This window comes from Tiliqua scincoides, chromosome 5, assembly GCF_035046505.1.
Source record: "Tiliqua scincoides isolate rTilSci1 chromosome 5, rTilSci1.hap2, whole genome shotgun sequence".
NCBI classification, from domain to species: Eukaryota; Metazoa; Chordata; class Lepidosauria; order Squamata; family Scincidae; genus Tiliqua; species Tiliqua scincoides.
In genome coordinates, this window is record NC_089825.1 from 85,629,786 (window position 1) to 85,657,765 (window position 27,980).

The window sequence follows — 27,980 nt, forward strand, 5'->3', positions numbered from 1 at the left end:
GACCAGCCATATATTGGTGCCAAAAGAATGTTAAAGTAAGAGAGCAAACCCCATATAAATAAAAATTAAAGTCATGAACAATTTATATTGTTCATTTATACTGTTCATTTATATCGTTCAATTTATATTGTTTTCTCTCCACCTTCTGCCCCGGTACATCTTTGTTCCCTGCCACACCTTGCTTTCAGGTGTGGCATCAGAGGCTTTGCATCAGAGAAATGCATTCTTCCGTTGCCCTCAGCCTTTAATGTAGTGGGAATCAAGAAATTAATAGTGATGGATAGGTTCAGTGGTTGATGATTCTTCTTGGGTTACTATGGGAAACAAGAAAAGACTGTTGATTCATGGCTATTGAACCTTATCCTAATGCAACCTTCTCTTTGGCTTCTTGCAAATGTCAAGAGGAGGATAGCAAGAGAATCAGTCTGGGGGCAGTGTTCTGAGGCAGAGGGCACAAGGTCCTTCAGCCAAAGCAAAGATCTTTTCAGAGAGGCGTGAGAGTTGGGAGGGGGCTATGAAACAGGACTCATGCAAGCTACACTCAAGTTCCAGGGAATTGGAGACCAGGAAACCAGTCCATTATTTGGTTCATGCATTATTATTTTTAAAATCACTTCTCTAGTACTTGAAAAGCTAGTCTGATATGAGTGCTTATAGCAATCATTCTCCCCAAAACCTTGTGATGTAGAACTGCTTTCACCTTTACTGTCTAGATCTAGAAGGGATTCTGAGCTGAGAGAGAATGTGATGATGATTCTTCCAGGGGCCCCTTGCTTCCAGGGGCCACAAATAAGTCAATCGGCACGTATTCTGTGGAATTTGGTAGTAGGCACAGAATTCAGTATAAGAGCCTCCATTTTCAGCATAACGAAAACAAAAATCAAGTTTCTGCCTTTACGATTTTGAAAAGTAGCTTGAAAGTGCTCTCAGATTTCATCTGAGATGCTTCTAACAGTGGTGGGTTGTCAGGCTAAGAAAGGTGGGACAATTCAACAAAGGGCCCAGTCCTATCCAAATTGCAGCACTGATGCAGTCATGTCAATGAGGCATGTGCTGCATCCTGTGGTGGGAGAGGAAGTCACGGAGGCTTCTTCAAGGTAAGGGAATGTTTGTCCCCTTACCTCAGAACTGCATTGCAGTTGCATCTGTGCTGAAAAGTTTGTTCAAATTGAGCCCAAAGTCTATTAACTGCTATGGAGCATGGGAGGGACATATGCTCTGTGGAAGTGCATATGCTTTGCATGCAGAAAGGCCCAGGTTCAATGGCATCTCCAGGCAAGGCCAGAAAAAACCACTACCCTGAACCCTACATTGCTGCCAATGTAGGCAATCCTGAACCAACCAATGCAGTTTCAAATGTTTGTGCTAGATCCATACAAGCATTTTCATGCCTGAGTTTTGCCCAGTTTGCCTAAGTGACAGTTTCAGCAAAAATATATTTTTTTCTGACAGTTACTGCGTTTGAAAAGGCTCCTGTGAACATACAGGAGCAAGAGCAGCTAGTTACTGTTTATCAGAAAATAAAGAGAGTTTGGGAGAAACCAGTTACCTTCTCCCCACCACCCAGGATGGATTTCAATATGGATTTCAATATGGATTGTTTTCTATACCTTCCACAATACAGCTGGAGCAAAATGTCACACAAACTTGAAATTTGGCAAACACTTCAGACTACAGTACTGAATTTTTGGAATTCAGATTTTGCTTTTAAAATTCAACTTTGGCAACATGATGTTATGTTATTCTCTTCTCTTAGAATTAAGATGTGTTCAGTTGGCATCCAGGAGAAGTACATACTTCTGTACTGACAGATGTTCTTTGATCACCAAAAGGATGGGACTCTAGTTTTCAGGGGGCAAATCAAATTTGGCCCCAATTGACTTTAGCCAAATGCAACACCTTAAATTAGTCTTCTACTTTGGAAAGATAAAAGTGTCATCTTGTTGCTCTGCTTTTTCCTGATCTCTGCCTTAAGAGGAAGTTTCAAGTTAGTGCTCAGGTTGAACTGAGTCCAGAAATATGGGTTCAGCTATTCACTCGCATCCACCACAACTTGAACTCTGCATCAATATTCTTGTCAATGCATCCTCTGTGCCTGTTTATCCAGTTATTATAAATTACCCAATTCTATTCAACTTTCCAGTGCTGATACAGCCATGTCAATGGGCCTGCACTGCATCCTGGGAGCAGCCATGGAGACCTCCTCAAGGTAAAGGAACATTTGTTCCCCTATCTCAGGGCTGCATTGTGACTGCATCGGCCCTGGAAAGCTGGTTTGGATTGAGCTGTTATTCTCAATTTGTGCAGCTTGAAGATATGGACTAGGTCCTTGCAAGCATGAGACCATGCACGGACCAACCATGTGCCCACTTGCCAACTGAAATCTAGCCAACAGAGACTGGCCAATTGGACAAGGAAGGTGATAAATGCATATCTCAGGGAGCATATGGTTCCTACTTGCATTAAGAGATCAGTTGAGGGTTACCAGGAGGTAGGAGGTCCTCCTACCAGGAGGTAGGAGGGGCAGGAGGTCTGGTCTAGAGGGTAGAGCCTCCATTAGCCCAAAGATAACATCAGAAGGTCACCAGTTTGAGGACACCAGCAGCTCCCTGAACGGCTGAGAATGGCCAGACCTTGAAGCAGCTGATAATCCCAGCTGAGTGATTCCACCTGCTCTTGGTGTGAGCAAGAAGCGTCTTGGCTGCCCTCCATGTGAGAGATGGAGCTGATTGCCAGCCTGCGTGGGAGAACTGGAGGCCAGAAGTGAGACCAAACCAGGAAGCTCCATTCTGAAATGGTTCTTGAAAGAGAGAACCTCTATGATTGTAAAAATCCCCTTGAGGGATTTAGAAATGCCTGCCTATGTAAACCGCCTTGAATAAAGTCAGAGGAGTAATCTGATGACCAGAAAGGCAGTATATAAATACCTAGTTATAATTAGTTGTTATTATTATTATTATTACCACCAGTACATGAATGACACCCAGCTCTATAGCTCATTTCCATCTTGTAATTGGGAGGTTGTGGAGGTCCTGAATCACAGCCTGGAGTCAGTGATGGGCTGGATGAGGTTGAATAAGTTGAAAATAAATCTGGACAAGTCACAGATGTGATCAGTTAGGAGACCTGCAACCTATGGCTTGGCAACCTGAGTGGAAGTGACCATTTTCAACCCTCAGAACACCCTCTGGATGTGACCGGAGCTCTGCTCTGGTCACGTTGGGAGGCTACTGGTCAGTCTGATGCCACAGGTTCAGAACCCATGGAGAGTCAAATCTACAGATACTGAACTCGTGAATAAGAAGGACCAACCTGTATGTCCAATTAAGAATATATAAATTCACATGTTTGCAAACAAATCTTCATGAAAGCAACTTAAGGACTCCTTGTCCCAGGCTCCTTCCAGTCCTACCTTTTTGTGCCAACATTGCAGGCATTAGCCCTGTTTTGATCTGCAATCTGATTTTCAGAATAAGATGATAAAAATACATGGTACCTCACTGTGGTTGTTGGCTCTGTCGTGATTTGCAATCTGGTTATCAGGTTGGAACAGTGGAAACAGATGTACAGGACTCCACATAGCTTGCGCTGGCCAATTTTCATGTACTTTGTCTTAGTCACTGCCACAAGCATCTCATGTCTGCAGGGCTAGAAAGCATTCTTCAGTCATAGGAGCAAAACAGTAACTGGCTAGAATTCAAAGATCCTACCAGAACTATGAAAATGTCTGTGTGTGTGAGAGAGAGAGAGAGAAAACCGCTGCTTGCATTTTTTTTAATGCATGCTTATGTGGCATGGACATTCTAAACTGACTGCCCAATCCAATCTAAATTCCTCTGTGCCAATGCAGCAGCACCAGTGGAGGCTACACTGCATCCTGTGGGGGAATTTCAGCTGCTGGAGGTCTCCTTGGGATAAGAGGACATTTGTCTTCTTGCCCTGGCTAAGCCCCAGCAGCCATTATGGGTCAACTTGGAACCTGAGCCAGCAATAGCGCTGGCAGAAGTCCGCTCTGATCTGTGTTGGCAGATTAGGCCTGGAAAGAGGTATAAAATATGGCATGGTCTGGTGCTACCAATTCTGACCACTCCCAGGTCTGACCTGCCCATCTACCACCCCATCACTGCCTTCCCTCTGCCCAGTTCCACCCCTCCCCCTGCCCCAATGTAAGTCCTACCTGCTTCAGCAGCTGTTCCTCCATGGTTGGCAACCTTCAGTCTAGAAAGACTATGGTATAAGCCTACAGCACCCAGTATTCCCAGGCAGTCTCCCATCCAAGTACTAACCAGGCCTGACCCTGCTTAGCTTCCAAGATCAGATGAGATTGGGCATATGCAGGGCAACAGTTGTGCCAGCGCCAGCAGTAAGGCTTCAGCCTTCCCAGCAGCACTGCTAAAAGGTGCCCAGGTTACAAAGCACCTTATGGCGCTTTTGCAACAGCACAAAGACCTGGCACACCGACACAGCATGCACCCTGCCAGCACACCACTTGGACAGGATTGGGCCATAAGTCAGGGATGGCGTTTAAGAAACTGGGTGTTGTTTTGCACCCAGAGTAAATATAGTATCCCTTAGCAACAATAATTTGGACAATTTGCAACACCTTCTGTTCTGCCAGGTTCCTTTGCCAGATTTGTTTTCATTTTCTTTTCCTAAAATTGACTCTACAAATGTTAGCACATTTGGCAATCACTAGTAAGGGAAGGTTTAACAAATCCTAAAATTCCTACACACTGGAAATAACATTCAGAGAACAACAAGACAAAGGCAGAGTAGGAGAAGAAATTGGGAATGGTAGCGTGATGGGATGTTGATAGTTTGGCACAATGAGAGGATGCAGGGATAAAGGAGCTAATAAGCAGCCCATCCTGGGGCATTCCATGGACAAATGCTTTTATGCAAATGCCCGAAGTCTCCGAGCAAAGATGGGAGAACTGGAATGTCTGGTGACTAGGGAAAACATTGACATAGTGGGCATAACGGAAACCAGGTGGAATGCGGAGAATCAGTGGGATACTGCAATCCTGGGCTATAAACTCTACAGGAGGGACAGGGAGGGGCGTTTGGAGGTGGGGTGGGCATTTATGTTAAGGAAGGGATAGAATCCAGCAAAGTAGAAATTGAAGGTGGGTCCGACTCCACCGTAGAATCTCTGTGGGTTAAATTATCAGGCCAGAGGAGTGATGTAATACTGGAGACGTACTATTGTCCTCCAGACCAGAAACTGGAAGGGGACCTTGAAATGAGGAAACAGATCAGGGAGTGGACAAGGAGGGACAGGGTTGTAATCAAGGGGGACTTCTATTATCCTAATATAGACTGGATCAATTTGTGTTCTCGTTACGAAAAGGAGACCGGATTCCTTGACATGCTAAATGACTGTGCCTTAGAGCAGCTAGTCAGGGAGCCCACCAGAGGACAGGTGACTCGGGATTTAATATTGTGTGGTACTCAGGACCTGGTTAGAGATATCAATGTTACAGAGCCATTGGGGAACAGTGATCATGCTGCGATCCATTTCAACGTGCACGCCAGGGGAAGAATACCAGACAAATCTCTCACAAAAACCCTTGACTTCCGACAAGCGGACTTCCCTCAAATGAGGAGGCTGGTTAGAAGGAGGTTGAAAGGGAAGGTAAAAAGAGTCCAAACTCTCCAGAGTGCGTGGAGGCTGCTTAAAACAACAGTAATAGAGGTCCAGCAGAGGTATATACCACGAAGAAAGAAGGGCTCCACTAAATCCAGGAGTGTGCCTGCATGGATAAAGAGCCAAGTTAGAGAGACTATAAAGGGCAAGAAAGCTTCCTTCCGTAAATGGAAGTCTTTCCCTAATGAGGAGAATAAAAAGGAACATAAACTGTGGCAAAAGAAATGTAAGAAGGTGATACAGGAGGCCAAGAGAGACTATGAGGAACACATGGCCAGCAACATTAAGGGGAATAATAAAAGCTTCTTCAAATATGTTTGAAGCAGGAAACCCGCCAGAGAAGCAGTTGGCCCTCTGGATGTTGAGGGAGGGAAAGGGGAGGTAAAAGGAGACTTAGAGATGGCAGAGAAGTTAAATGAGTTCTTTGCATCTGTCTTCATGGCAGAAGACCTCGGGCAGATACCGCTGCCCGAACAGCCCCTCCTGACCGAGGAGTTAAGTCAGATAGAGGTTAAAAGAGAAGATGTTTCAGACCTCATTGATAAATTAAAGATCAATAAGTCACTGGGTCCTGATGGCATCCACCCAAGGGTTATTAAGGAATTGAAGAATGAAGTTGCTGATCTCTTGACTAAAATATGCAACGTGTCCCTCAAAACGGCCACAGTGCCAGAAGATTGGAGGATAGCAAATGTCATGCCAATCATTAAAAAGGGAAAGAGGGGGGACCCGGGAAACTATAGGTCAGTCAGCCTAACATCTATACCGGGTAAGATAGTGGAATGCCTCATCAAAGGTAGAATCTCAAAACACATAAACGAACAGGCCTTGCTGAGGGAGAATCAGCATGGCTTCTGTAAAGTAAGTCTTGCCTCATGAACCTTATAGAATTCTTTGAAAAGGTCAACAGCCATGTGGATGCAGGAGAACCCATAGACATTATATATCTGGACTTTCAGAAGGCATTCGACACAGTCCCTCACCAAAGGCTACTAAAAAAACTGAAAAGTCAGGGAATTAGAGGACAGGTCCTCTCGTGAACTAAGAACTGGTTGGAGGCCAGGAAACAGAGAGTGGGTGTCAATGGGCAATTTTCACAATAGAGAGAAGTGAAAAGCAGTGTGTCCCAAGGATCTATCCTGGGACCGGTGCTTTTCAAGCTCTTCATAAATGACCTGGAGACAGGGTTGAGGAGTGAGGCTAAGTTTGTGGACGACACCAAACTTTTCCGAGTGGTGAAGACCAGAAGTGATTGTGAGGAGCTCCAGCAGGATCTCTCCAGACTGGCAGAATGGGCAGCAAAATGGCAGATGTGCTTCAATGTCAGTAAGTGTAAAGTCATGCACATTGGGGCAAAAAATCAAAATTTTAGATATAGGTTGATGGGTTCTGAGCTGTCTGTGACAGATCTTGGGGTGGTGGTGGACAGGTCGATGAAAGTGTCGACCCAATGTGCGGCGGCAGTGAAGAAGGCCAATTTTATGCTTGAGATCATTAGGAAGGATATTGAGAACAAAACGGCTAATATTATAATGCCGTTGTACAAATCGATGGTAAGGCCACACCTGGAGTATTGTGTCCAATTCTGGTCACCGCATATCAAAAAAGACATAGTGGAAATGGAGAAGGTGCAAAAGAGAGCAACTAAGATGATTACAGGGCTGGGGCACCTTCCTTATGAGGAAAGGCTACAGCATTTGGGCCTCTTCAGCCTAGAAAAGAGGCGCCTGAGGGGGGGGCATGATTGAGACATATAAAACTATGCAGGGGATGGGCAGAGTGGATAGAGAGATGCTCTTTACACTCTCACATAATACCAGAACCAGGAGACATCCACTAAAATTGAGTGTTGGGCGGGTTAGGACAGACAAAAGAAAATATTTCTTTACTCAGTGTGTGGTTGGTCTGTGGAACTCCTTACCACAGGATGTGGTGATGGCATCTGGCCTGGACGCCTTTAAAAGGGGATTGGACATGTTTCTGGAGGAAAAATCCATTACGGGTTACAAGCCATGATGTGTATGCGCAACCTCCTGATTTTAGAAATGGGCTATGTCAGAATGCCAGGATGAGGTCTCTTGTTATCTGGTGTGCACCCTGGGGCATTTGGTGGGCCGCTGTGAGATACAGGAAGCTGGACTAGATGGGCCTATGGCCTGATCCAGTGGGGCTGTTCTTATGTTCGAACATGCAACCGGTGCAGAAAAGGTAATATAGGATGATCACATTTCCAGCTTTTACACAGCACATGCATGCCCAGGATGACCACCATATGGACAGGCATGGAAAACCCAAATTGTCCCCTGAAAACTACTCTCCTTAAATCTGAAAGGTGCAGGACACAAGTGATTAGTCTGCACAGGCCGGGGCTGCCTCAGTGATTATTCCCCTTCACACAGAGGGAGGCCTGCCATACTTCCTCTCTGTCTCTCTTCCACCTTCAGGCAAAGACTTTCTTTCTAGACATGCTTTTAGCTCACAGGGTTTTTCATTTCACTGCTGGACAGTTGTACTAAAATCAATTTTCTTTTATTATACTGCCTGTCAATAATTCCTGTCTCCTGTTTTGTAAAGTTTTTATTGTCGGAAGCTGACTTAAGAATTTTTAATGGAAAGGTAGGGTACCTTTATACATATAAAGGACATTCACTCATGTTTGCTATACTCTGTGTCTTTCCCACCCTTTCTCCAAGAAGCTAGACCAGTACCATACAAGGTTTTCCCTTCACCAACCAAATTGCCTAGGGGTCCTGGGTACATGGCACATTGGGGGCTATCACTGCCATTGGTACCACCTAGTTAGCAGCTGACCTAACTAGGTGGACCCTTGACTAGTTCCCATCATGGCTGACACAACTCCTGCTTTCCCCAACAATTTTATCCTCACAGCACCCTTCTGCAGTAAGTGAGGCTGAAAGATATTGACTAAGGGCACTATCCTAACCAACTTTCCAGCATCGAGGTAAGGGCAATGCAGCTCTGAAGTAAGGGAACAAACATTCCCTTATCTTGAGGAGGCCTCCACGACTGCCACCCAACTGCAGGATGCATCACATGCCCCATTGCCACAGCTGTGTCAGTGCTGGAACATTGGTTAGGATTTGGGCCTAAGGGCCCAATGCTATCCAATTTTCCAGTTTCCTGTGATGGGGAAGCAGTCACAGATCTCCTTAAGGGATGGGAACATCCCAACATACCTTGGGGCTGCATTGCAGTCGCCCCGGCACCGGAAAATTGAATAGGATTGGGCCCTAACACAGGATCATCCCGTGAGCTTTATGGTTGAGTGAGAGTTTGACCTCAAGCATCTCTACTTATATTCCAACATCTAATCTAGCCATTTTCAACCACTGTGCTACGGCACACTGGGGTGCTGCAAATGGTCCCCAAGTGTGCTGCAGGAATTTGGGAGAGGGTCATTTGTCAATAGGACCTTTGAGGGATGTGAGCCCCCCATTGACAGCACAGCGTGCCTTGTCAATTGTCAAAAAACTGATGGTGTGCATTGACCATTTTAGTGCCTTGCTTGTGTGCAGTGAGATGAAAAAGGTTGAAAATCAGTGGTCTAATCACTCCACCATACTGGTGGAAGCTATAAAGTGTGAATCAGACAGAAATGTAAGTTTGCAAACATACACCTGAGGCATGCATCAGTGAACACTAATTGCCTTCAGCTCTCTAGCCTGTGTCCTTTGTCAGACTATTTCCAACGTGGGCTTTGCCACACCAACATCAGCATGTATATGGTAAGCACTCACACAGCATAAGGGACAAGTGGTCCTAAATGCTATGTTCTGCTATGGAGTGCAGTGGTAAAGATCCAGCCTAGGACTATAGATGCAATGAGCCTGGGATATCTTGGAGAAAACATGCCTGATAAGAAACAGCTGCAGCGGTTTGTAAAAAGAGGGTAAGAACCTCTGAACCTGTCAGAAGACATCCTTTGAGGAAGCACTGCTGCCTGCCTGATGCCAAAATTCGCATTATCTGCAGCCTGCATTTAAATAAAGTGCAGCAGACAACAAGGTCGCAGATCCCTTACAAATTAAATCCCACAGTAATTTTTTTAAAACTTCGCTTTGGAGACCATTTTTACTTGCATGGATCTGCTGTTTGATTTGAGGCAAGACTATTTTCCGTTTCAAAGCCACGCTCAAGCACAGAACAACACTGCACAAATTCAAAGAAGAAAGTTGGAATTTCCCTCATCATAATCTACCTTGCTAGTTAGGTCGCATGTGGCTTGGCTTTCTTGTTTGAACCATCACATTTTCTTTGCAGGGCACATCTGCTCCCAGCATACTTTGGCCTGGGTGATGGCACAGGCTGATTTGAGAGGTGGGGTAGTGCAAAGGGCCAAACTAACTTCTGGCCCCTGACAATTTCTGCAATACACTGTCATATAGTCCAGTGCATAAGAAGAACATAAGAAGAGCCCTGCTGGATCAGGCCCAGGGTCATCTCATCCATCTTCCATTATCTCACAGCAGCCCACAAGGGGGAATACAAGACCACAAGATACTTGCATCTTGCTACCACTCCCCTGCATCTGGCATTCTATTTACCCTCGCAACCCCCCAAATAAGACACCAAGTTGCACCTGAGTTTAACTTAAGCCACCTGATTAAACACAAGTGACCCATTTTTAACACATGAAACCTACTGAACATGATGAGTGATCAGCTAATCTCGAACTGTACATACAGTGGCATCAAAGCACAGAAAAATCTCTTCTAAATCAGGAACCTAATTTTTGGAGGAAACATGGAGCTTCATCACCATCCCCCCCCCCCCGCTCCACGTTTCTGATCACTTGTGATCATTTCTCATGAACTTCTACATTCCAGCCAAACTCAGTGGTTCCACATACCGAAGGCCCAGCCCTATGCCTGAGCAGTGCTGCTCTCACAGATGCTGCCCAGGCAATGGCTGTTTCAAAAGTGCCGTACGGCACTTCGCGATGGTCTGGGGTAGTTGTCGCCCATGCTCAGGCCAGTGTGAGTGGGTGCTGGCCTCTTCTACCAATGGGAGAGGGAGCAGCTGGGGTAAATGCAGGGCCTGGTGGCAGGGAAGGGCAGAACCGGGGCACAGAAGAGGTGTAACTGTGCAGGGAGAGGGTGTCCCGGGGCAGTTCAGGCCTGGGAGGAGGGTGGGGATGACAGCAAAGACTGCAGCCACATCCTATCCCAATTCCCATCCCTGAAAGCCCTACATGGGCTACTTGAATCTGCACCAGCTAGACCCATAGAGGCTGCCTAGGTCCAACATTGGGTAAGGGAACCATGGAGCACTCTAGCTGCCTCCCAGCCCAGATAGGATTGGGATGTGAGTGGCTATATTATCCTATGTTGGCCATTTTCAGCCACCGTGCTGTGGCACACTGGTGTGCTGGAGATGGCCTGCAGCTGTGCCACGGGAGTTTGGGGAGGGTCATTTATTAGTAGGGCCATTGGGGGATGTGAGCCCCCCATCAACAGCATGGTGTGCCTTGTCAATTGTCAAAAAGGCAGATTTTCCCCCTTTTCTTTCCTTTTTTGTATTTTAATCCAGAATATATCCAAGAAGCTTGCTACATTCACCAAACCCTTCCCTACTCCAAGATCAGAAATGTCACCATGCTTTAAATCCTGACTAAAAATATTCCATTTTAAATAGTCTCACAGCAAATTCCAAAATCCCAGTTTGTTTGATCCAGTGTACAAACCTGAAAGAACATTTCAATACTATCCAAGCATAGCATACATCTTCTCCACCACTCTGTAATTGCTCTGCAATAAATCAATGTACCCATCCAGGATTCCAGTTAATCTTGTTATTGTCAGCCAGTGGTCTTATTACCGTGTATTTTGCTTCACACCTATTTACCCAACACAAACGACACCGCTAGCCACCATTATAAAAGGACCCAAATTACAATAATTTGTTGAATACCCAAACGCACATTCAGTACATTCTGTTTTGTCCGTTAAGAATCAAAATGACTTACAGGTCAGAATTCAAGCACGGTTTTCTTTACCCCATTAATAAAGTTGCATGCATGTGTGTATAAATTGTTTGGCTTGACTACAACCTTGGCATTCAGAGCATCTAGGATGTTTAAAGGCTGCACGTTTAAATTAAATTTATGCATACATTTTTTATGAAGGATAGCTCAGTGGGTTTGCTGTGGGCCTTGGCAAACACTGGCTCGCTAGATCTTCAGGCATTTCACTAGGTAAGGGCGAAGGTATGGGCAGCCTGAAACTGAGCTGGCAGGCTGAGAAGATTATTTAACATATGAATATTTTTAGCAACAGCACTACACTAGCAAGGCCTGCCAGGAACTGGAGCAATTTGTATAGGAGAGGGAGGTGTGTTTATTCCTCCTTGATTGCAGATTGGGCAGAGTCCTGAAAATGTCCAATTGGTTTCAGGAGCTAGAAGGAGAGGAGCTAGCTAAATGGGCCACGTCTACATTCCTTCTCAGTGGGCTTGTTGAGTCACAGAAACTGGAGGAGGTCAGGCGAATTGGTATCCATGGCAGTGCCAACCCTAGAACATAGTATGTACTGGTATGGTATTGTCACCTGGGCTCAGCCCTGGAAACACAGGTCTACTTGGGAGCAGGGGTCTCCTTGGGAGTAGGGGAGCAGAGCGAGTACTCCTGGACCTAGCCCCCCAGGCAGGAGGTCTCCCTGGGAGTTGGAGCCGGTCACATGGCTAGAAGGTGTGAGTCCTGCTGAGCTGGCTGTGAGGCTCATAAGGCAATCATAGGGAGAGGTTGCTCCTTCCTGAGGGATGGGGGAAGGTTTGCCAGCCTCACACTCTTGCTGAGGCCATGTCCCTGGCTTGGAAGAGGCTCTCAGAGCCCCTTTTGAGGAGGGAGGGTCCTACTCATCTGGGATGACCTATCCCAGGAAGGGCATAAGGGTCGCTTCTACCCCAGCCACTGGAGGCTCCTTGGTCCCTGGACCTGGTGAGACCAGGAGCCAGCCCTTGGGAAGCACTGGAGGTAACAGCGACCCACCAGCCAGTCAGCAGGCAATAGCCATCACAGTTAGGTAAGTTGACACTTAACGTGAGTCAGGAGCCTTCTGTAGATACCAGGGACAGGAACTTGCGTTTCTCAAACTGTGCTCTGCAGAACCCTGGGGCTTCACAAGACCCCTTCAAGGACTCTGTGAGCACATCACCATAAGCCCCATGCCATTTCCTGGTGTTGTCCCCATACTTCTCTCAGATGCCAGAAGCTCTCACAGCAACTCCTGCCCAGCTCAGCATGGCGCCACATTGCACAGACACTGACGCTCCAAGAGGCTGAATAGGCATGCCTTTTCTCATGCTCACTTCAAGGAGGCCTACTTCCTTGTAGATAGGCATTTTGAGGGTGCAGATCCAGATTTCAGAAAATGTGATTTGGTGTTCACCACCCGTTTCAAGACCGAAGAGAATATTTTGCCAGCTTTAAGCAAAAATAAGAACAAAAAAGACAACAACTAAACACTAACCTGGAAAGAAACAGACAAAACTGTCACAGCTCGTACCTGGAGAAGCACCGAATAAGGAATCCTCCTGCTTTAAGCTAGACCTCCCAGAGATCTGCAGGGATGATGGGGGTATTGATGCTGTCCTTGCTGCACCCCTGATGCCATGACTAGATTTGATACTCCCTCCTCCTCCTTTAGTAGATTTGATACTAAAAAAGAAATGCTGGACTCAGAGCTGTGCCACTCTGTGCATGCACTGGCACTCTGGGGCTCTGGCATTCTGGGGCTCTCCGCACATGTGCTGGCAGAGCTCCCCGAGACTCCTTTTAGGAGTGGAAAGGGCTCCAGAGACGGAAACATTTGAGAACCGTTGTTATACAGATTTACTAAGAAGTCCTGCTGTGTTCAATAGAACTTATAAGTGTGTATAGGATCGCAGCCTTAGCCACTACTCTACATCAGCTTTCAAAGTATCATTTGCTATTGTCAGGATCTAAATCCAACACAGGACTTTGTATAATGCTGGTCTTCAGCTGTTCAGTTGTGACCCAGGAATGGAACCCAAGACTGCATACATGGGATTCCTAAGCAGTTGCACACCTAGGCTCTAACCAGACTAATGCAGCAATCCTATGCACATTTACCTGGGAGTAAGCCTTCTTGAACTCAGTGGAATTTTATTTCTGAGTAGACATGAATAGGCTTGCGCTGTTAGACCTGCTTAGCTTCAGTATGTTGGTTGCAATATGAGCCCTCAGACCATGCACTGGGTAAAGTGCGCAAGTCACTCCAGCAGTAGAACTACTATAAAAAAATTTTTTTTAAGTGAAAATGAACCAGGAGAAAGAAAGAGTGGGTGAGAAAGAAAGAGAGGAGGGTACACAAGCATGTAGTACAGAAAATTAAAAGTAGGTTCCACATTATAGGCTAGGATTAAAACCTGGGGCTACAAGTGGTGGAGACCAAATGCATAAGAGTAACATGTTTGCACTGAAGCAAAAATTATATACACAGTTAATAATTTTACTATAATTATAATTATAATTATAATTATAATATTAATATTATTATTAATATTAATATTAATATTAATATTAATATTAATATTAATATTAATATTAATAATAATAATAATAATAATATTGGCCTTTTCAGCCACACTAGACGCTGTTCCAGAACCACCATTCAGAGCGCAATACCATCGACTTTCGAGACTGAAGGTTGCCAACAGTCAATAATAATAATAGTGTGTTCAAAGCAATTCACATGTATTATCTTTTTGTAAGCATTACAACAACTATGTAAGGTAAGTAAGTAATATTATCCCCATTATCTCAGAAAAGGCAGAGAGAATAACAGCATCCCTAAGGCCATCTAGTGAGTATACAGCGAAAATTTGAATGAGGGACTTCCTTATAGCTATAGCTCAATCCTAGAAATGTCTATTCAAAAGAAAGTTCCACTGTATTCAATGGTGCTTGCTCCTAGGTAAGTGTGTATAGGATTTCAGCTTTAGCCACTAAATTACACAATCACTATACTATACTAAGCTACATTCAATGCTACTACATTGGACACAACATTCAAGGTTCAGTGAAAGCCGAAAACTAAAAGCAAATCTTTTTTTTAAAAGCCTTACTTGACTTTCCCTCCATCCCTATGATGGGGTCACTGGAACTGTAACCTCTCCCATGGAGAGAGGGCGATCCCTACCTGAGAGCTCACACGCAAAAGGAACCTGCCTTTCAGCCTGACACCTTCAAGGACAAGCTGCTGCCTGGAGTATATATCAAATATTCATAAGGCCCAGCTCCATTCCTGAGCCACCTCCACCCTCTGCCTGCATTGACAGTCAGGCTTGACCCAGGACACACAGTCAGCAGTCTCGACCTCATCTCGGCAGATGAACAGCAATAACACTCCTCCCCAACACAGCATCAGGTTTGACTTCCAGGACATTCTCACATCCCTGATAACTATGATTAATATGATATTTTGGAACATGGCAGTCACGGGAAAAGCCTTGCCCACTATCACAACTCCTCAGCCAGTTCAGCTTGGCCTTGTCCATGCAGTGCCACAGATTGAATTCAGATTTGACTTTTATTTATCGGTCACATTTATGCACTGCTGTTCCACCAAGGAGTTCAGGGTTGTCCCACTTTTAATCATCACAACAACCCTATGAGGTAGGATAGACAGAGTGTGTTACTGACCGGAGACTCCCACCCCCACCCTCCATGAGATACTAGTGTAGTTTTATCCCAGAGCCGGCTCAAGATCTCTCAGAGTCTGAGGCCAAATGCTGCCCCCCTTACCTGGTGATGTGACAGCCTCTACTTACTCTTCCCACGCCCTGGACTGATAAAGGAAGGGAGGGTGAAGTTGGATATTACAGGAAAGGAGAGTTGCAGGAGAAGAAGAGGAAGAAGAAGAAGAGGGGAATGGAACAGAAGACAAAATGTGGTGAAAGGTACCTGATGCTCCACAACTACACTCCTTTCCTCCACACTTCCTCTTCTGCTTTGTGTTTTTTCAAGTATTGTTTTTAATATAAGTAGTCACAATTCAAAGAAAGCAGCACCAATTTTAGAAGAAGCATTCCCTTTTCTCTCACTTACACACAGGACAGCATACCTCTTTCAGGACGATGCTTGCTATAAGACACACATACATCACCTAAAACTTAAGTACTGTAAACTTTTTTCTTTCAGAGCTGTCCTTTCCAGCCATATGTAAATTTAATCAATTAATCAACTAAAACTCAGAGGATTAATCTCCTAGTGGACTATGCCCCCAGTAGCCTTCCTTATGCAGCCTCTGTGTAAGCCTGCAAGAAAATACCACATCAATTAAGCTGGCATGTAGGGCAAATAATAAAGCATGCTCATGATTACTCAGTTGCAATTCATCGCTGTTGCCTTGATGGGCACAAATTGATTTGTTGTTCACAGGAATGGCAGAAGTGCTCCATCAGCATTTGCCATTAGTTAATAGCCACTTAGGGTACATCTGCCCCAGCCAATGTTCATGTTGGCTGTCCTAGCAGATAAGTGGCTTGAGTTTGTAGTTTACAAGGTCTTTTCCTTACAAAGAACAGGGCGAGCTGTAAGCCAGTACATTTCTAACTACTTGCACAGAATCATGGGTGCTTAAATCTCAAAACAGTGGTTGTTTTTTTTAAAATGCACAATTTTGAAAGTATGATTGCCAACTTGTCATTCCCTGCTCCTGTGCCTTCAGCATCAGTTTATTCTGCAGGCATTAAGAGGCAAGTAAAACTTATCTCCATGCTGTAAAAGTCTTTACTGGATGGTTTTTGAAGCTGCTGCTAAAGGAGTAGGCCAGTCTATTTTTTCTTGTCTGGCAACTGTACTAAGAATTAGCATGTAGGATTTCCTTTGGTCTTCCAGTACATTACAAACCTACACAATAGTGAATCTTAAACAGCAAAACAATACACACAGAGACCAGTGGCATCACTAGAGTTCGCTTCACCCGATGCGGGAGGCCAGCACGTCACCCCCATGCAGTGGGCGGGGCAACACTCCAGGTGGTGGGCGTGGTGATCTACCATCGCCCTGCCCCCACTGGTTTTTTTGGCTCTACCTTTTGATAGAATAAAGATATTTCAATGCAGTTTGCTTCATTGCATTCTGCATGAAATTACACGTTGATTGATATATAACATGATGGTATTATTTTTACAAACTGTGATTTTAGTGATTTTGGTCATTAGTGGTGTCACCTCCCCCCAGCGTGTCAACTTACTAACATCTTATTGGAGCAGTTCTCAAACTTTTAGCACTGGGACCCACTTTTTAGAATGACAATCTTTTTAGAATGACAGAACCCATCACAAAGCAAATTAAAATAGTTATAAATAATTAAAATAAAACAAATAATTAAATAAGGGGAAGCCAGCTCTGTTCCACCAAATGAATTTTCTATGTAGCCTGCCTGCAATAACATCCCCCCCCCCAAAAAAAAAATCAGTAAGATTTTCACCCCTACCCAGCACCCAGTTCAATTTAAGTTTTTATATTTCAAGCATATCACTATCAGGACCCACCTGGCTTTACAAGTCTGAGAGCCCAAGCCTATGCCTCTCTACTCAGAAGTAAGTCCCATTATAGTCAGTGGGGCTTACTCCCAGGAAAGTGGATAGGATTACAGCCTAAAACAGAAAAAGATTCACCTTACCCTGTCAAGCCTCTTTCATTCTATTTATGGGGGGGGGGGCTGCCTTCTGGAGCATTTGTTGAGTTTCAGTTGCATCAAATCAGGACCATTCTGGTGGCCTCACATTTCCCTTTGCCTGACCTGCTCAGGAGCAAAGGCAAGTTTGCTTACTCATGAGTAAACGCGACCATGTGGCTTAGTTTCACTTTCCATAGGGCTCAATACATTCGCCAGCTTGGAGGGAGAGATCTCCTTCTCAGATTTTTTTTTTAGGGGGGGGGGGCTACATTCTGTGGATCAGGACCAATCTGGTGTTGTTGGATTCCTCTCAGCCTGCCCTTTCCTGTGGACTAAGGTGAGTTCGCCTACTCGCGAGTAAACGCGCGATACGGCTTGGTTTCACTTTCCATAGGGCTCCATGCATTTTTTGTTCTCCAGTTTTTTGGCCGTAACTTTTGATAGAAAGGAGATATTTCACTCTGGTTTTTTGCATTACGTTCCGCTGGGAACTCCACATCCGATGGTATATAACATGATGGGGTTACTCCTAACCACCGTGATTTTAGCGCTTCACCTCCCCAGTGCGTGTCACCCCCCCAGTGCGCGTCACCCAGTGCGGCCCGCACCCCCCGCACCCCGCTAGCAACACCACTGACAGAGACTCAGTTTCCTTACCCAGAAGCACTACCATTGCTTAGCACAAGATGGATCCACCCCCATCCATGCCTCACAAACTGTTCTCTTTCATCTTTTATGTTCAGCTGCTTTATACTGAATTAGGCTACTGGCCCATCCAGCTCAGTACTGTAGATACTGACTGGCAGTGGTTCTCAAGGCTTCCAGACAGGGGCTGAACTTGGAACCTTCTGCATGCAAAACAAGGTGTTCCATCACAGCCCCTTTCCCAGCTCAGAGGTTTGCTTTGACAGATCTGTGTTACCACCTGCACCTTCTCATTCCAAGTCTATTCTTTACACTGGCTCTCGGGAACAGAGAGCAGGCAGGCAGAGCCAAGTTGACATACAGTCATACCAGTCTCCCATCTCCCTCCTAATGCCAGTGAGAGCACAGGAAGAAGAGGGTGCTTGAAGAGTGCTTTAATCCTTCCACAGTCACCAATTCTCCAATACAAAAGGGCATAAGTTTTCGATTTCAGAGTCCAACTGAGGGGCACAAATGTCTTTAAACAATCGCATTGGGGGAACGCTTGCAGGAGAGAATCAGTGAATGGAAAGGAGTAATAGAACAGGCCCCCTGCCAACAACAACAACACCACACACACACACACACACACAATTCCCATTATCTCAGCAAAAGTGAGACTGGGATAAAATGTTTTCCGATTAAGTCAGCTCTCCCTTAAAACTTTTCCATGAAACTCTCCCTTACCTTCCCCTGTTGTCTTTCCTGCCACTGTCAAAATTAGAGACTTGGATACTGAAAATTATCCAAAATTGTAAAATTGGATACTGAATAATAACACCAGCAACACCACACACATTCATGTGCATCATCAGAGAAAAAGCAGAACTGAAAAATCCTCTGGATGGATTAAGAGAGTTAAGAGCCACGCGTTCCCCATTAAGAAGACTAACAAAAGGCAATACTTCCTTGCACAGCGCAAAACTGACTCATGGAATTAACTGCCACAGGATGTGGTAAGGACCATTACCTTAGACTAGTGGTTCTCACACATTTACCACCAGGACCCACTTTTTAGAATGAGAATCTGTCAGGACCCACTGGAAGCGATGTCATGACCGGAAGTGGCATCATCAGTCAGGAACATTTTTAACAATCCTAGGTTGCAATCCTACCCATACTTACCCAAGAGTAAGTCCCAATGACTATCATTGTTAAAAGCATATACTTGTTAAAAGTACAGGTCTGTAATAATAATAATAATAATAATAATAATAATAATAATAATAATAATAATAATAATAATAATAATAATATAATAACAGGTATTTATATACCGCCTTTCTTGGTCTTTATTCAAGACTTTATTCAAGGCGGTTTACATAGGCAGGCTTATTTAAAAACCCGTAGGGATTTTTACAAATGAAAGAAGGTTCTTTCTTTCAAGAACCACAACATTCAGGTGTTTCAATCCGATCTGGCTTCACATTCCGGCCTCCATCCTCCCACGCTCAGAGCAGATGGAATAGCTCTGCTTCAGCTTGTCAGCTGCTTCAAGGTCACAAGGTGCTGGTGGCCTCGAACTGGCGACCTTGTGGATGTTATCTGCAGGCAGACGGAGGCTCTACCCTCTAGACCAGACCTCCTGTAACATTTCCACAAATGCAGTCACATACCATGGTAGCATCAAGTCTAATATATTAAAATATAATATTGAAATGATGGGACTCGTCAGCCCGGGAAGGCAGCTCATCTGAGAGAAGGAAAACTCTGATCCCAAACCTCCACTGCCTTGTGGCTACATCCAGTTGTGGAAAAGGCTTCAGGAGTCAATCTCGAGGCAAAATCCGGAGCCGGAGTCCCTGAAGCAGTTCATGGCTGAACACAGTCACATTCTGGCAACTCCTGCGACGCCGCTGGAACCAACCGTATTGGCTTCTGCCTTTCCATTGGACCATTTCAGCAACGTGGAGAGGGGGGATTTGCTGCATGGGTAACAGCCTATCCTCCATACCTACTTTACCCAGGCTTCGCGCACTGGAGAGGACACTCTGTTCCAGAGCCACTATTCAGAGCATGACACCATGGTCTTCCGAGACTGAAGGATGCCAACAACAACATTGAAATGAATGGGGACCCACCTGAGATTAACTCGCAACCCACCTAGTGGGTCCCAACCCACAGTTTGAGAAACATTGCCTTAGGGTGCAATCCTAACCCCTTATGTTAGAGGACAAAAGGAGGGGAGCAGCTGTGTACACCACCCTGAGCTCCTTGGAGGAAGAGCAGTATAAAAATGTGAAAAATAAAATAAATAAATTATGTCAGTGCTTTCCAGCACTGGCATAGCTGTGCCAATGGGACATGTGCTGCATCCTGCAGTTGGGTGTCACTCACGGAGGCCTCCTCAAAGGAAAGGAATGTTTGTTCCCTTACCTCAGAGCTGCATTGCCCTTATGTCGGTGCTGGAAAGCACCGACATAAGGGATTAGGACTGCACCCTTAGACAGCTTTTTAAAATAATTAGGCAAACTTCATAGAAGCATGCATCAATAGTGAATAGCCATGATAGCCAAATTAAACCTCCATGTTTGTGGCAGTATCCTCCAGATGCCACAAGGAAAAAGACTGGGGGGAGGCCATCCCCTTCGTACCTGTACTTACTTAAGCACATCAAGCTAGCTGCTCTTGGAAACAAGATGGTGGGCTAGATGGTTTGATCTAGTGGAGCTTAATGTTTTTATGGAATATAACTTCCTTTTGATTTGTTAAATCTTATTGAGACAGCTTATTAACACTGCTTCCCATCTGCTTTTGTTTTTGCTTTCAAAACAGACACTAGTTTGCACAGAAAGCTATCGTGGGCGGTAGTAATATATGGTCAAAAGGGTCACACACAGAAGTGCCATTCCTAAACCAACTCCACTGCAGCAACCTGTCAATGTTCTGTGTCTCTATGGAATCATTTGTAGGCAGAGAGTCAGAAGCTACAGGAAGACAGCCTTTCCTCCAAATGGATTGAGTGGCAAGCACATAAGTGATCCAAAAGAAGGGTCACTTTCTTTTTTAATGATGATGTTTTTCTACTCAGAGTCCAAGACAGCGTCTAAAACCAATTCAGCTCACAACAATGAAAAGCAAATCACTCACCATCTCCATAGGGTTGCCAACTCTGAAACTATTTCTAGAAATTTGTTTTCCCCAACCTCTCAGCATGACATTAAGCCAAGTTAAAATCTCCAGGATTGCTTCTGTTGCCTTTGGGAGACTGAAAGTGATTCCCAAATGGTTTGGCAATCCAACTCAGAGCTGGGAAGGGCTATCATTCTTTGCTGTTGTGACAGAAATTTAGTAGGTGATGCTCACTCTAACTGCACGTAGGGATTCACTTGTTGAATTTCTGCCTCTCACACAACATTTAAAGGTACAGGCAGAAAAATCAGATGGAACCCTAGCTGAAGATGAGGAAGAAAAGTATTACCACGAGGAAAAAAGAATTTCTAATTACTGCAGTGACGCTTTACACTTAATCTCCACCTTGCCTGGGTAAATAGGGTTGCCAACTATGAACAAAACTATTGCTGGAAATTCTGTTTTCAAACATGATGAAATGTTGGAAATTTCTGAAGGCCCTTTTAAAATCTCCAGGCTTGCTTTCAGTGGTCACCTGGAGAATGATGCCAATCCTGGATATTGGCAAGCTACATCTCCATCTTACCCATGCCCAGTTCCTGCTCCTTGATATGGACACTCAAAGTTTAGTTAGCTAGTTCAAAGCAATCTCTCTCCCCCCCCCCACCCTTGCATTTTGACTCTTGTGTTGGCTCTTTGTCTTTCGAGCATTGATTCAATACACAGTCTATATGTTATAGCAACCAATTATGTATGCTTTCTAGTTCAAGGAAATATATGACTTAGAAAGCTGGATATTTAAATCAACTTTGCTTATTGGAGATGTAAACCACAATTTAAATCAGCTACTTAAAAGTGCCTTAATTTAAAGCAATCCACCCAGATTGCTGAAAGGTCTGTTTAGGCTAATCCTTAGGGATCACAGTTAAGTCAGTAAAAGGTGGGATATTTCCACGAATCTGATATGGATTAATTATTATTCCATATTATTCCATATTATTATTCCATATTAATAATAATAATATTAATTATTGCACAGTGGGTTTGTTGCTCTCCTATAAGGCTATATTCCCCCCACCCTTTTCTCAAAGCTTCCTTTTTTCCTTTTTTTCTGTTAAAGTATTATAGCTGAAGCAAAATCTATGCTTCTAACATCACCCTGTCATATTCAAGATCATCATAAAAGTGGTCATTTCACATGCTTTCATGTGGATACTTCTGGGAATCCTACACTGAATGAGTGTGAACATGGAACAGGTGTGTGTGTGTGTGTGTGTGTGTGTGTGTGTGTGTTTAAAGTTGTTTGTTGATGTTTTAACATCTTTTTTACATCTTTTAATATTCTTTACAGGCCTGATTCCTCTATGATCTGCTGCTTTATGCTCTTTTTATCTGACAACTGTTTTTTATGGTAATAATAATAATAATAATAATAATAATAATAATAATAATAATAATAATAATAATAATAATAATAAACTTTATTTATAGCCCGCCCTTCTCCCTAAAGGGACCCAGATACCCAAATGGTATCTGTTAATGTGTTTTTTAATATGTTTTTATCTGTTTGGTAAATTGTGCTTTAATCTGTTTTTAATATGTTGTAAGCCGCCCTGGGTCCCGTTAGGGAGAAGGGCGGGGTATAAATAAAGTTTATTATTATTATTATTATTATTATTATTATTATTATTATTATTATTATTATTATTTGTAGCCACCCTTTTACCTGTTTATGTCTCCCACCCTCATTCTCCTTCCAGAAGGCCAATATCTTTTTTATCTTCACTGCAACCATCACATCAGGACCAAGACCCAGATACACGGGCATATATTTTTCCCTGCTATCCCAGAAATGGGCCACATGGCCAGACTAGGGGGATGAAGACACCGAATCGGGCAAAAGAGGCAGGGAACATGCAAACAGAGAAGCAAGGGTTGTGCACATTCACTGCAAAATGACAAAAGAAATGGGGGGGGAGAGTTGCAGAGGCAATAAAGAGTACATTCTAGGAGCAATAAACAAGATCTGTGAACCTGTCTGCCAGCAGCCACTTCCTGCTTCCTTTTTCAGGCATCCTGGGAAGCAGTAGACACCCTTAGTCCTCCACTGAAATAAAGGTTAATACTGTGCATTGCTTCAGTGCATATTTGCCCCCTGGTTCTTGCCTCTGGTTTGTCTTTGGGGCAGAGACCTGCCTTAACAAAAATTGCAGGGCAGTTCAAGCAGTCTTCGTTCTAGCAGCTGCCCCACAGCCATGTAAACAAGCCACCAAGAATGTCTAGCCCACAAATATTTTTAATAGCCACTCTACTACTACTCTACTTTTGGTTTCTCCTGTAAAGCTTCACCATCTAGTTGCCGAGAAGTAGTTTTCACTCACTAGGGGTAGCTAGGTGAGGAGCAGTTGGCAAACCTTCCCCATCACTTTTGCTTGTGCACACAAGCACACGCGCTCCAAACCAGGAAACAATTTGGAATTTTGGCACAAGAGGTTGTTATAGGGAAAACGCTGTATGTAGCATTTCTCCCCAGTTCCCAACCCTCCAAACCAAACACCACACTTTCGAAAGCTCCTGCACCTGACTCCTCCAAACTACTTTTAGGGATGGGTAAAGAAGAGCACACAGATTCTATTGGGGCATCTTCCAAGAAGCAAGTTCTGACAAAAGTCTTTGTGCGGGTGCAGAAATGGTGAACCTGCACTCCTATGGATGACAAAAGCTCACAAAATTTTTCATATCTCATTTTGGGTGGCTTCTTCAGTAAAATCCCACAAAGCCACATGTACATGTCAACAATTGTGAGTCATACCAAATTGTTCCTTCTGACAGAGTCCTCTTCTGCATGTCTAGGGCTCCAGTCTAAACTATGGTTTCTCTTTCCAACAAAGGAACCAAAATAAATTCTCAAATGTGGGAGAAATTTCGGTTCCCTGTCCCCCCCGTCTCTTTCACACAGGATCAATTAATGATAGCACCACATCAATAATACTAAGAAGCCAACATAAGATAGTGGCTAGGAGACTGAGGGCCCAGTCTTAGCCAGTTTTCCAGCACTAGTACAGCCATACCAATGGGGTGTGTGCTGCACCCTGCAGTGGGAGAGCAGTCACAGAAGCCTCCTCAAGGTAAGAGAACATTTGTTCCCTCAGGGCTGTGGCTGCATCAGTGCCAGGAAGCTGGATAGAATTGGGCCGTGAGACACACATCAGAAGTCCCCAGGCAGGGCTGGCCCAAGACCTCCTGATACCCGAGGTGGCATGCCAAATGCTTTCCCCTTACCAGATGATGTGTCACCCCTCTGCTCTTCCAACATCTTAACTGAGCACTCTCTTCCCCTCGACATTTCAAGGCAACAGTCAAGGCAATGGAAGGAGGAGGAGGAGCAGTAGAGGCAAAAAGGTAGGCAGAGAAGTGTGCTCCTCCCCAGTATCCTGCTGCCTAATGTGACAACTACAGTTGGCCTCATAGATGGGCCAGTCATGTCCCTGAGGTTGAAGCTCACCTTTGCCATTGACCTGAAGCAAGCACACTTTCTTTCCTTACCATCTGTAACACAGGGTTGATAAAACTAGCTTACCTTATAGGATTGTTGAAAGATTACAACATAGGTGAAGTAGCCTGAACTTTTAAAAGCACTATCTGAAAACAAGGTAGCATTATTAAGTCTACAAGCCTCTCTGCAATAATTGTGTCCATCTCACTGTGTCCACCTCCTTGGAAACTATAAGGTGTGACAAAGACAAAACCGCCCTCAAGAGTTTTTTTTAGTTTCCTTTTTCTTTCTTCTTTTTTCTGTGCAACCTCTCAATAACCACCTAGCCAAAAGGAACTTGGGTAGATAAAAAAGAGTAACCAGGTGTGTTTTTTTTCCCCCTTTCCCTGTTCTTGTGACTTTTACAGCAGCCTGAGGTGAAGAAAATTAGCACACGAAACTTTTCCCAACTTGTGCCACATTATGAAAAGCATCATCTTCCTAATCTGACCGCCTCTAGGTCTTGTTAAAAGCATAGGAATAGGGCTAGCAAAAAAAAGTGGTCATCGTAGAGGTTGGGGAGTTTGTGTCACCAGGGAGTTCGTGGTACTTGTGTCTGCTCAGGTTGTCACCTTATTTTTCTGGCCCTGCTCTAGTGCCTTTAAGGACATCAGGAGACAAAGATATGAAGCAATCCCATCACTTCCCATCACTTTATTCTCATGCCAAGAAAAGCTTCATATGTTTAACTTCTGTATCACTGGTTGCTGTTAAAGGCATACAGGAAGGGCCGAAGGTCTCTCTCTCTCTCTCTCTCTCTCTCTCTCTCTCTCTCTCTCTCTCTCTCTCACACACACACACACACACACTTGATTCTTGGTCTCTTGATTACCCAGCATCTGTTGGCTTGGCAGCTGAACATGTGAACTAACTCCACTGAAACACACTGAGTTTTACATGAAAAGATGGTGTGTGTGAGTGAGAGAAAGAGGATACTCTATCCAGGGTGGCTCATTCATACATGCAAGTCAGTATTTAACACTGTAGTCATTAAGCAGTGAACATGTATGTGTGAACAGGCCCAGAAAAAGACGTGGCAATCTTATAGCCTACCACACAATAGTCACAGAAAATGACCAACAGCAGCCAGAACCATTAAAACAGAACAAGATTTCTGGGAACATTTCACTCCCTGCCACAGACCTCCAAGCTTATTTCAGGGGGCAGATGGTAGCTCACTGGTAGGGTATTGAAGAAAGTACCAGGTTCAATCCCCAGTATCTACAACAAGCAGCAAAACTGAAGAAGAGCTCTGCCCCAGACCCCTATAGGAGAACCAGTGCCACAGACAGCACTCAGATAGACTAATATTTAAGACGTAGCTTAATATAGCTTATGTGCATTTCAGCTGAAATCCCTCCAACACACCACCGTTTTCCTTCCAGGAATTATCTGTAGGCCACAAGTCCCTACGCCTCCCATGAAACCACAGTGCACGCCTTTTATCCTGAAACCGACTTCCAGGAAGCACATCAGCCAACCACTAGGAGGCATAGAACCTTAGATGTAGCAGGCCTTACTGTCTCAACTTGGGACGACATCCACAACTCCAAATCACATACCAGAACCTTTCTGCCATAAAGATAACAAGCAAACATGCTTCAGTTCAAGACACCTACTTCATCACCAGCCTGAACTCAGTCACTATATCTTAGGTACCCACTGTCGCCACTGCCATCATTGAGTCAACAAGAAAAGAAGTCTAACTCTTGCTTGTACTCACAGCTGTGAAGTTCTTGTGGCTGCACTCCTGTCCACGGAACTTGCAGTACAACAACATCTCCTTCATGTCATGGCCCACGCGGCCCAGGAACTCACTCATGCTGAAGACTTTTGCTCGATGGTGCTGGAAGTTGGCCTTCTCTCGCAGAATAGCCAGGACTGCTGGGTCAGCAAGATGTGGCTGAAGGACCTGCAGGTTGACATCCAGCAAGGCCAGAAGGTCGCCGGCATGGTACAGATCATTGGTGGTGAGGCGGGAGAAGCGGAACCCATTCAGGTTGCAGATAGTGACGGCAGGGAAGACCAGGCTGTTGGCAACTACCTCATCCACCTTGGTGACGTGTTGATAGGAGAAATAGTAGATCACCCGCTCAGAACTCTCCACCAGGAGGAGGCCCAGGGAAGCCACAAATGCCAGAGCCCACAGGGCCCGTCGGATAGTCATTGGTCCATAGACAAAGATGTGGCGGATTCCATGCAGGGTCGAGGTGTTAGCAAAGATCTGGAGACTGGAGGGCTGAAGACTCCCCAGACTTCCTTCACTGGTGCTCTCCTTCAAATCCATGGAGAAAGGATTGGTCATAAAGGTTCCAGTTCCCTCCTCTGCCTGCAGCCAGCTTCTCTTGGGCTCCAGCTCTCACTCATGGGGTGAAAGAGGCAACAATCAAGCAGGGTTAGCTGTGTGTTTGGGTGGCAGTGAGGAAGGTGTTTCCTGTGTGCTCCCAGTAGCCTGGCAAGTGGTGTGGTTGTGGGGGTAAAATGTTTATTTAAAATCCATTGCAACTCTACCGCTTGATTTCCTTGCTGCGATAAGGAGGGCTGGTTTTATTTAGGGAGACACCAAGGTGATGTGGAAGAGATGTGGGTGGGAAGGCAAGCATCAGCCAATGGAAACAAAGCCCTCCCCCTTCCTTCACTCACACACACAGGCTAGTGATGAGATTACCAGTGTGTGTGTGTGTGTGTGTGTGTATGGGGGGGGCAGTCTGAGCTGCTTGCAACCCATCAGCTAATGTTTTATGTTCAGGGATGCTGCTGCCTGTCTCCCCGAGCCAACGCACTGCAGAACAGGCTTCTGAAGAAGCAGCAGCAGCAGCAGCACACACACACACACACACACACACACACACACACACCGATTTTCCAGGCTGCTGGATTCCAGCATCCTTCTCGGCTCTATCCTCTCAGTCTCCCTCCCCGGTCCAAAGCTGGCTGACAAATCTTAGTTTGGGAGTTTCTCTGAGATGAAGCGGAGCGGAAGAAGGGCAGAACTCGCAGGACAAAGCATCGAGCGCAACCAGGCCTTAGTGCCTCCACAAAGCATCTGGGAAAGATTTGACATCGGTACCCTAAGCATTTCTTGTTGTAAGGAAGGAAAATAGCTGAGTCCAAGCTCCAAGGATGTTTGCCTGGAACAATTCTCCTGAGAATGCATCAGCAGCTCACATGTCAGCAGCAAATAAGTTTGCTTCTTCTGCCCTTTAACATTTGCCATCTGTCTTGACAGGTAGCCTGGACGCTCCGCAGTTCTCCCCGCTTCTCTTCTTCCTCAACTAATCCAGGGCTGGAGAATCTGAGAAGCAGCAGAAGAGCGGAGTTGAACATCAGGGTATGTCAATGACAGCCAAATTGATTGTGGTCTGTTCTTATGTTG

The 27,980-nt window shown here is 44.9% G+C and overlaps 1 protein-coding gene and 1 pseudogene across 1 annotated transcript in view; both read right to left on the reverse strand.

The window, feature by feature from the left end:
- The window catches only part of LOC136651116 (acid-sensing ion channel 2), a 471,153-nt gene extending 444,262 nt beyond the window's left edge, over nt 1-26,891 (reverse strand). The window contains exon 1 of the mRNA XM_066627259.1: nt 26,328-26,891. Within this exon, the coding sequence (XP_066483356.1) occupies nt 26,328-26,891 (564 nt within the window). The remainder of the gene's footprint in view (nt 1-26,327) is intronic.
- On the reverse strand, nt 4,238-4,356 carry LOC136655171 (5S ribosomal RNA; annotated as a pseudogene).
- Nucleotides 26,892-27,980: the final 1,089 nt, after the last annotated feature.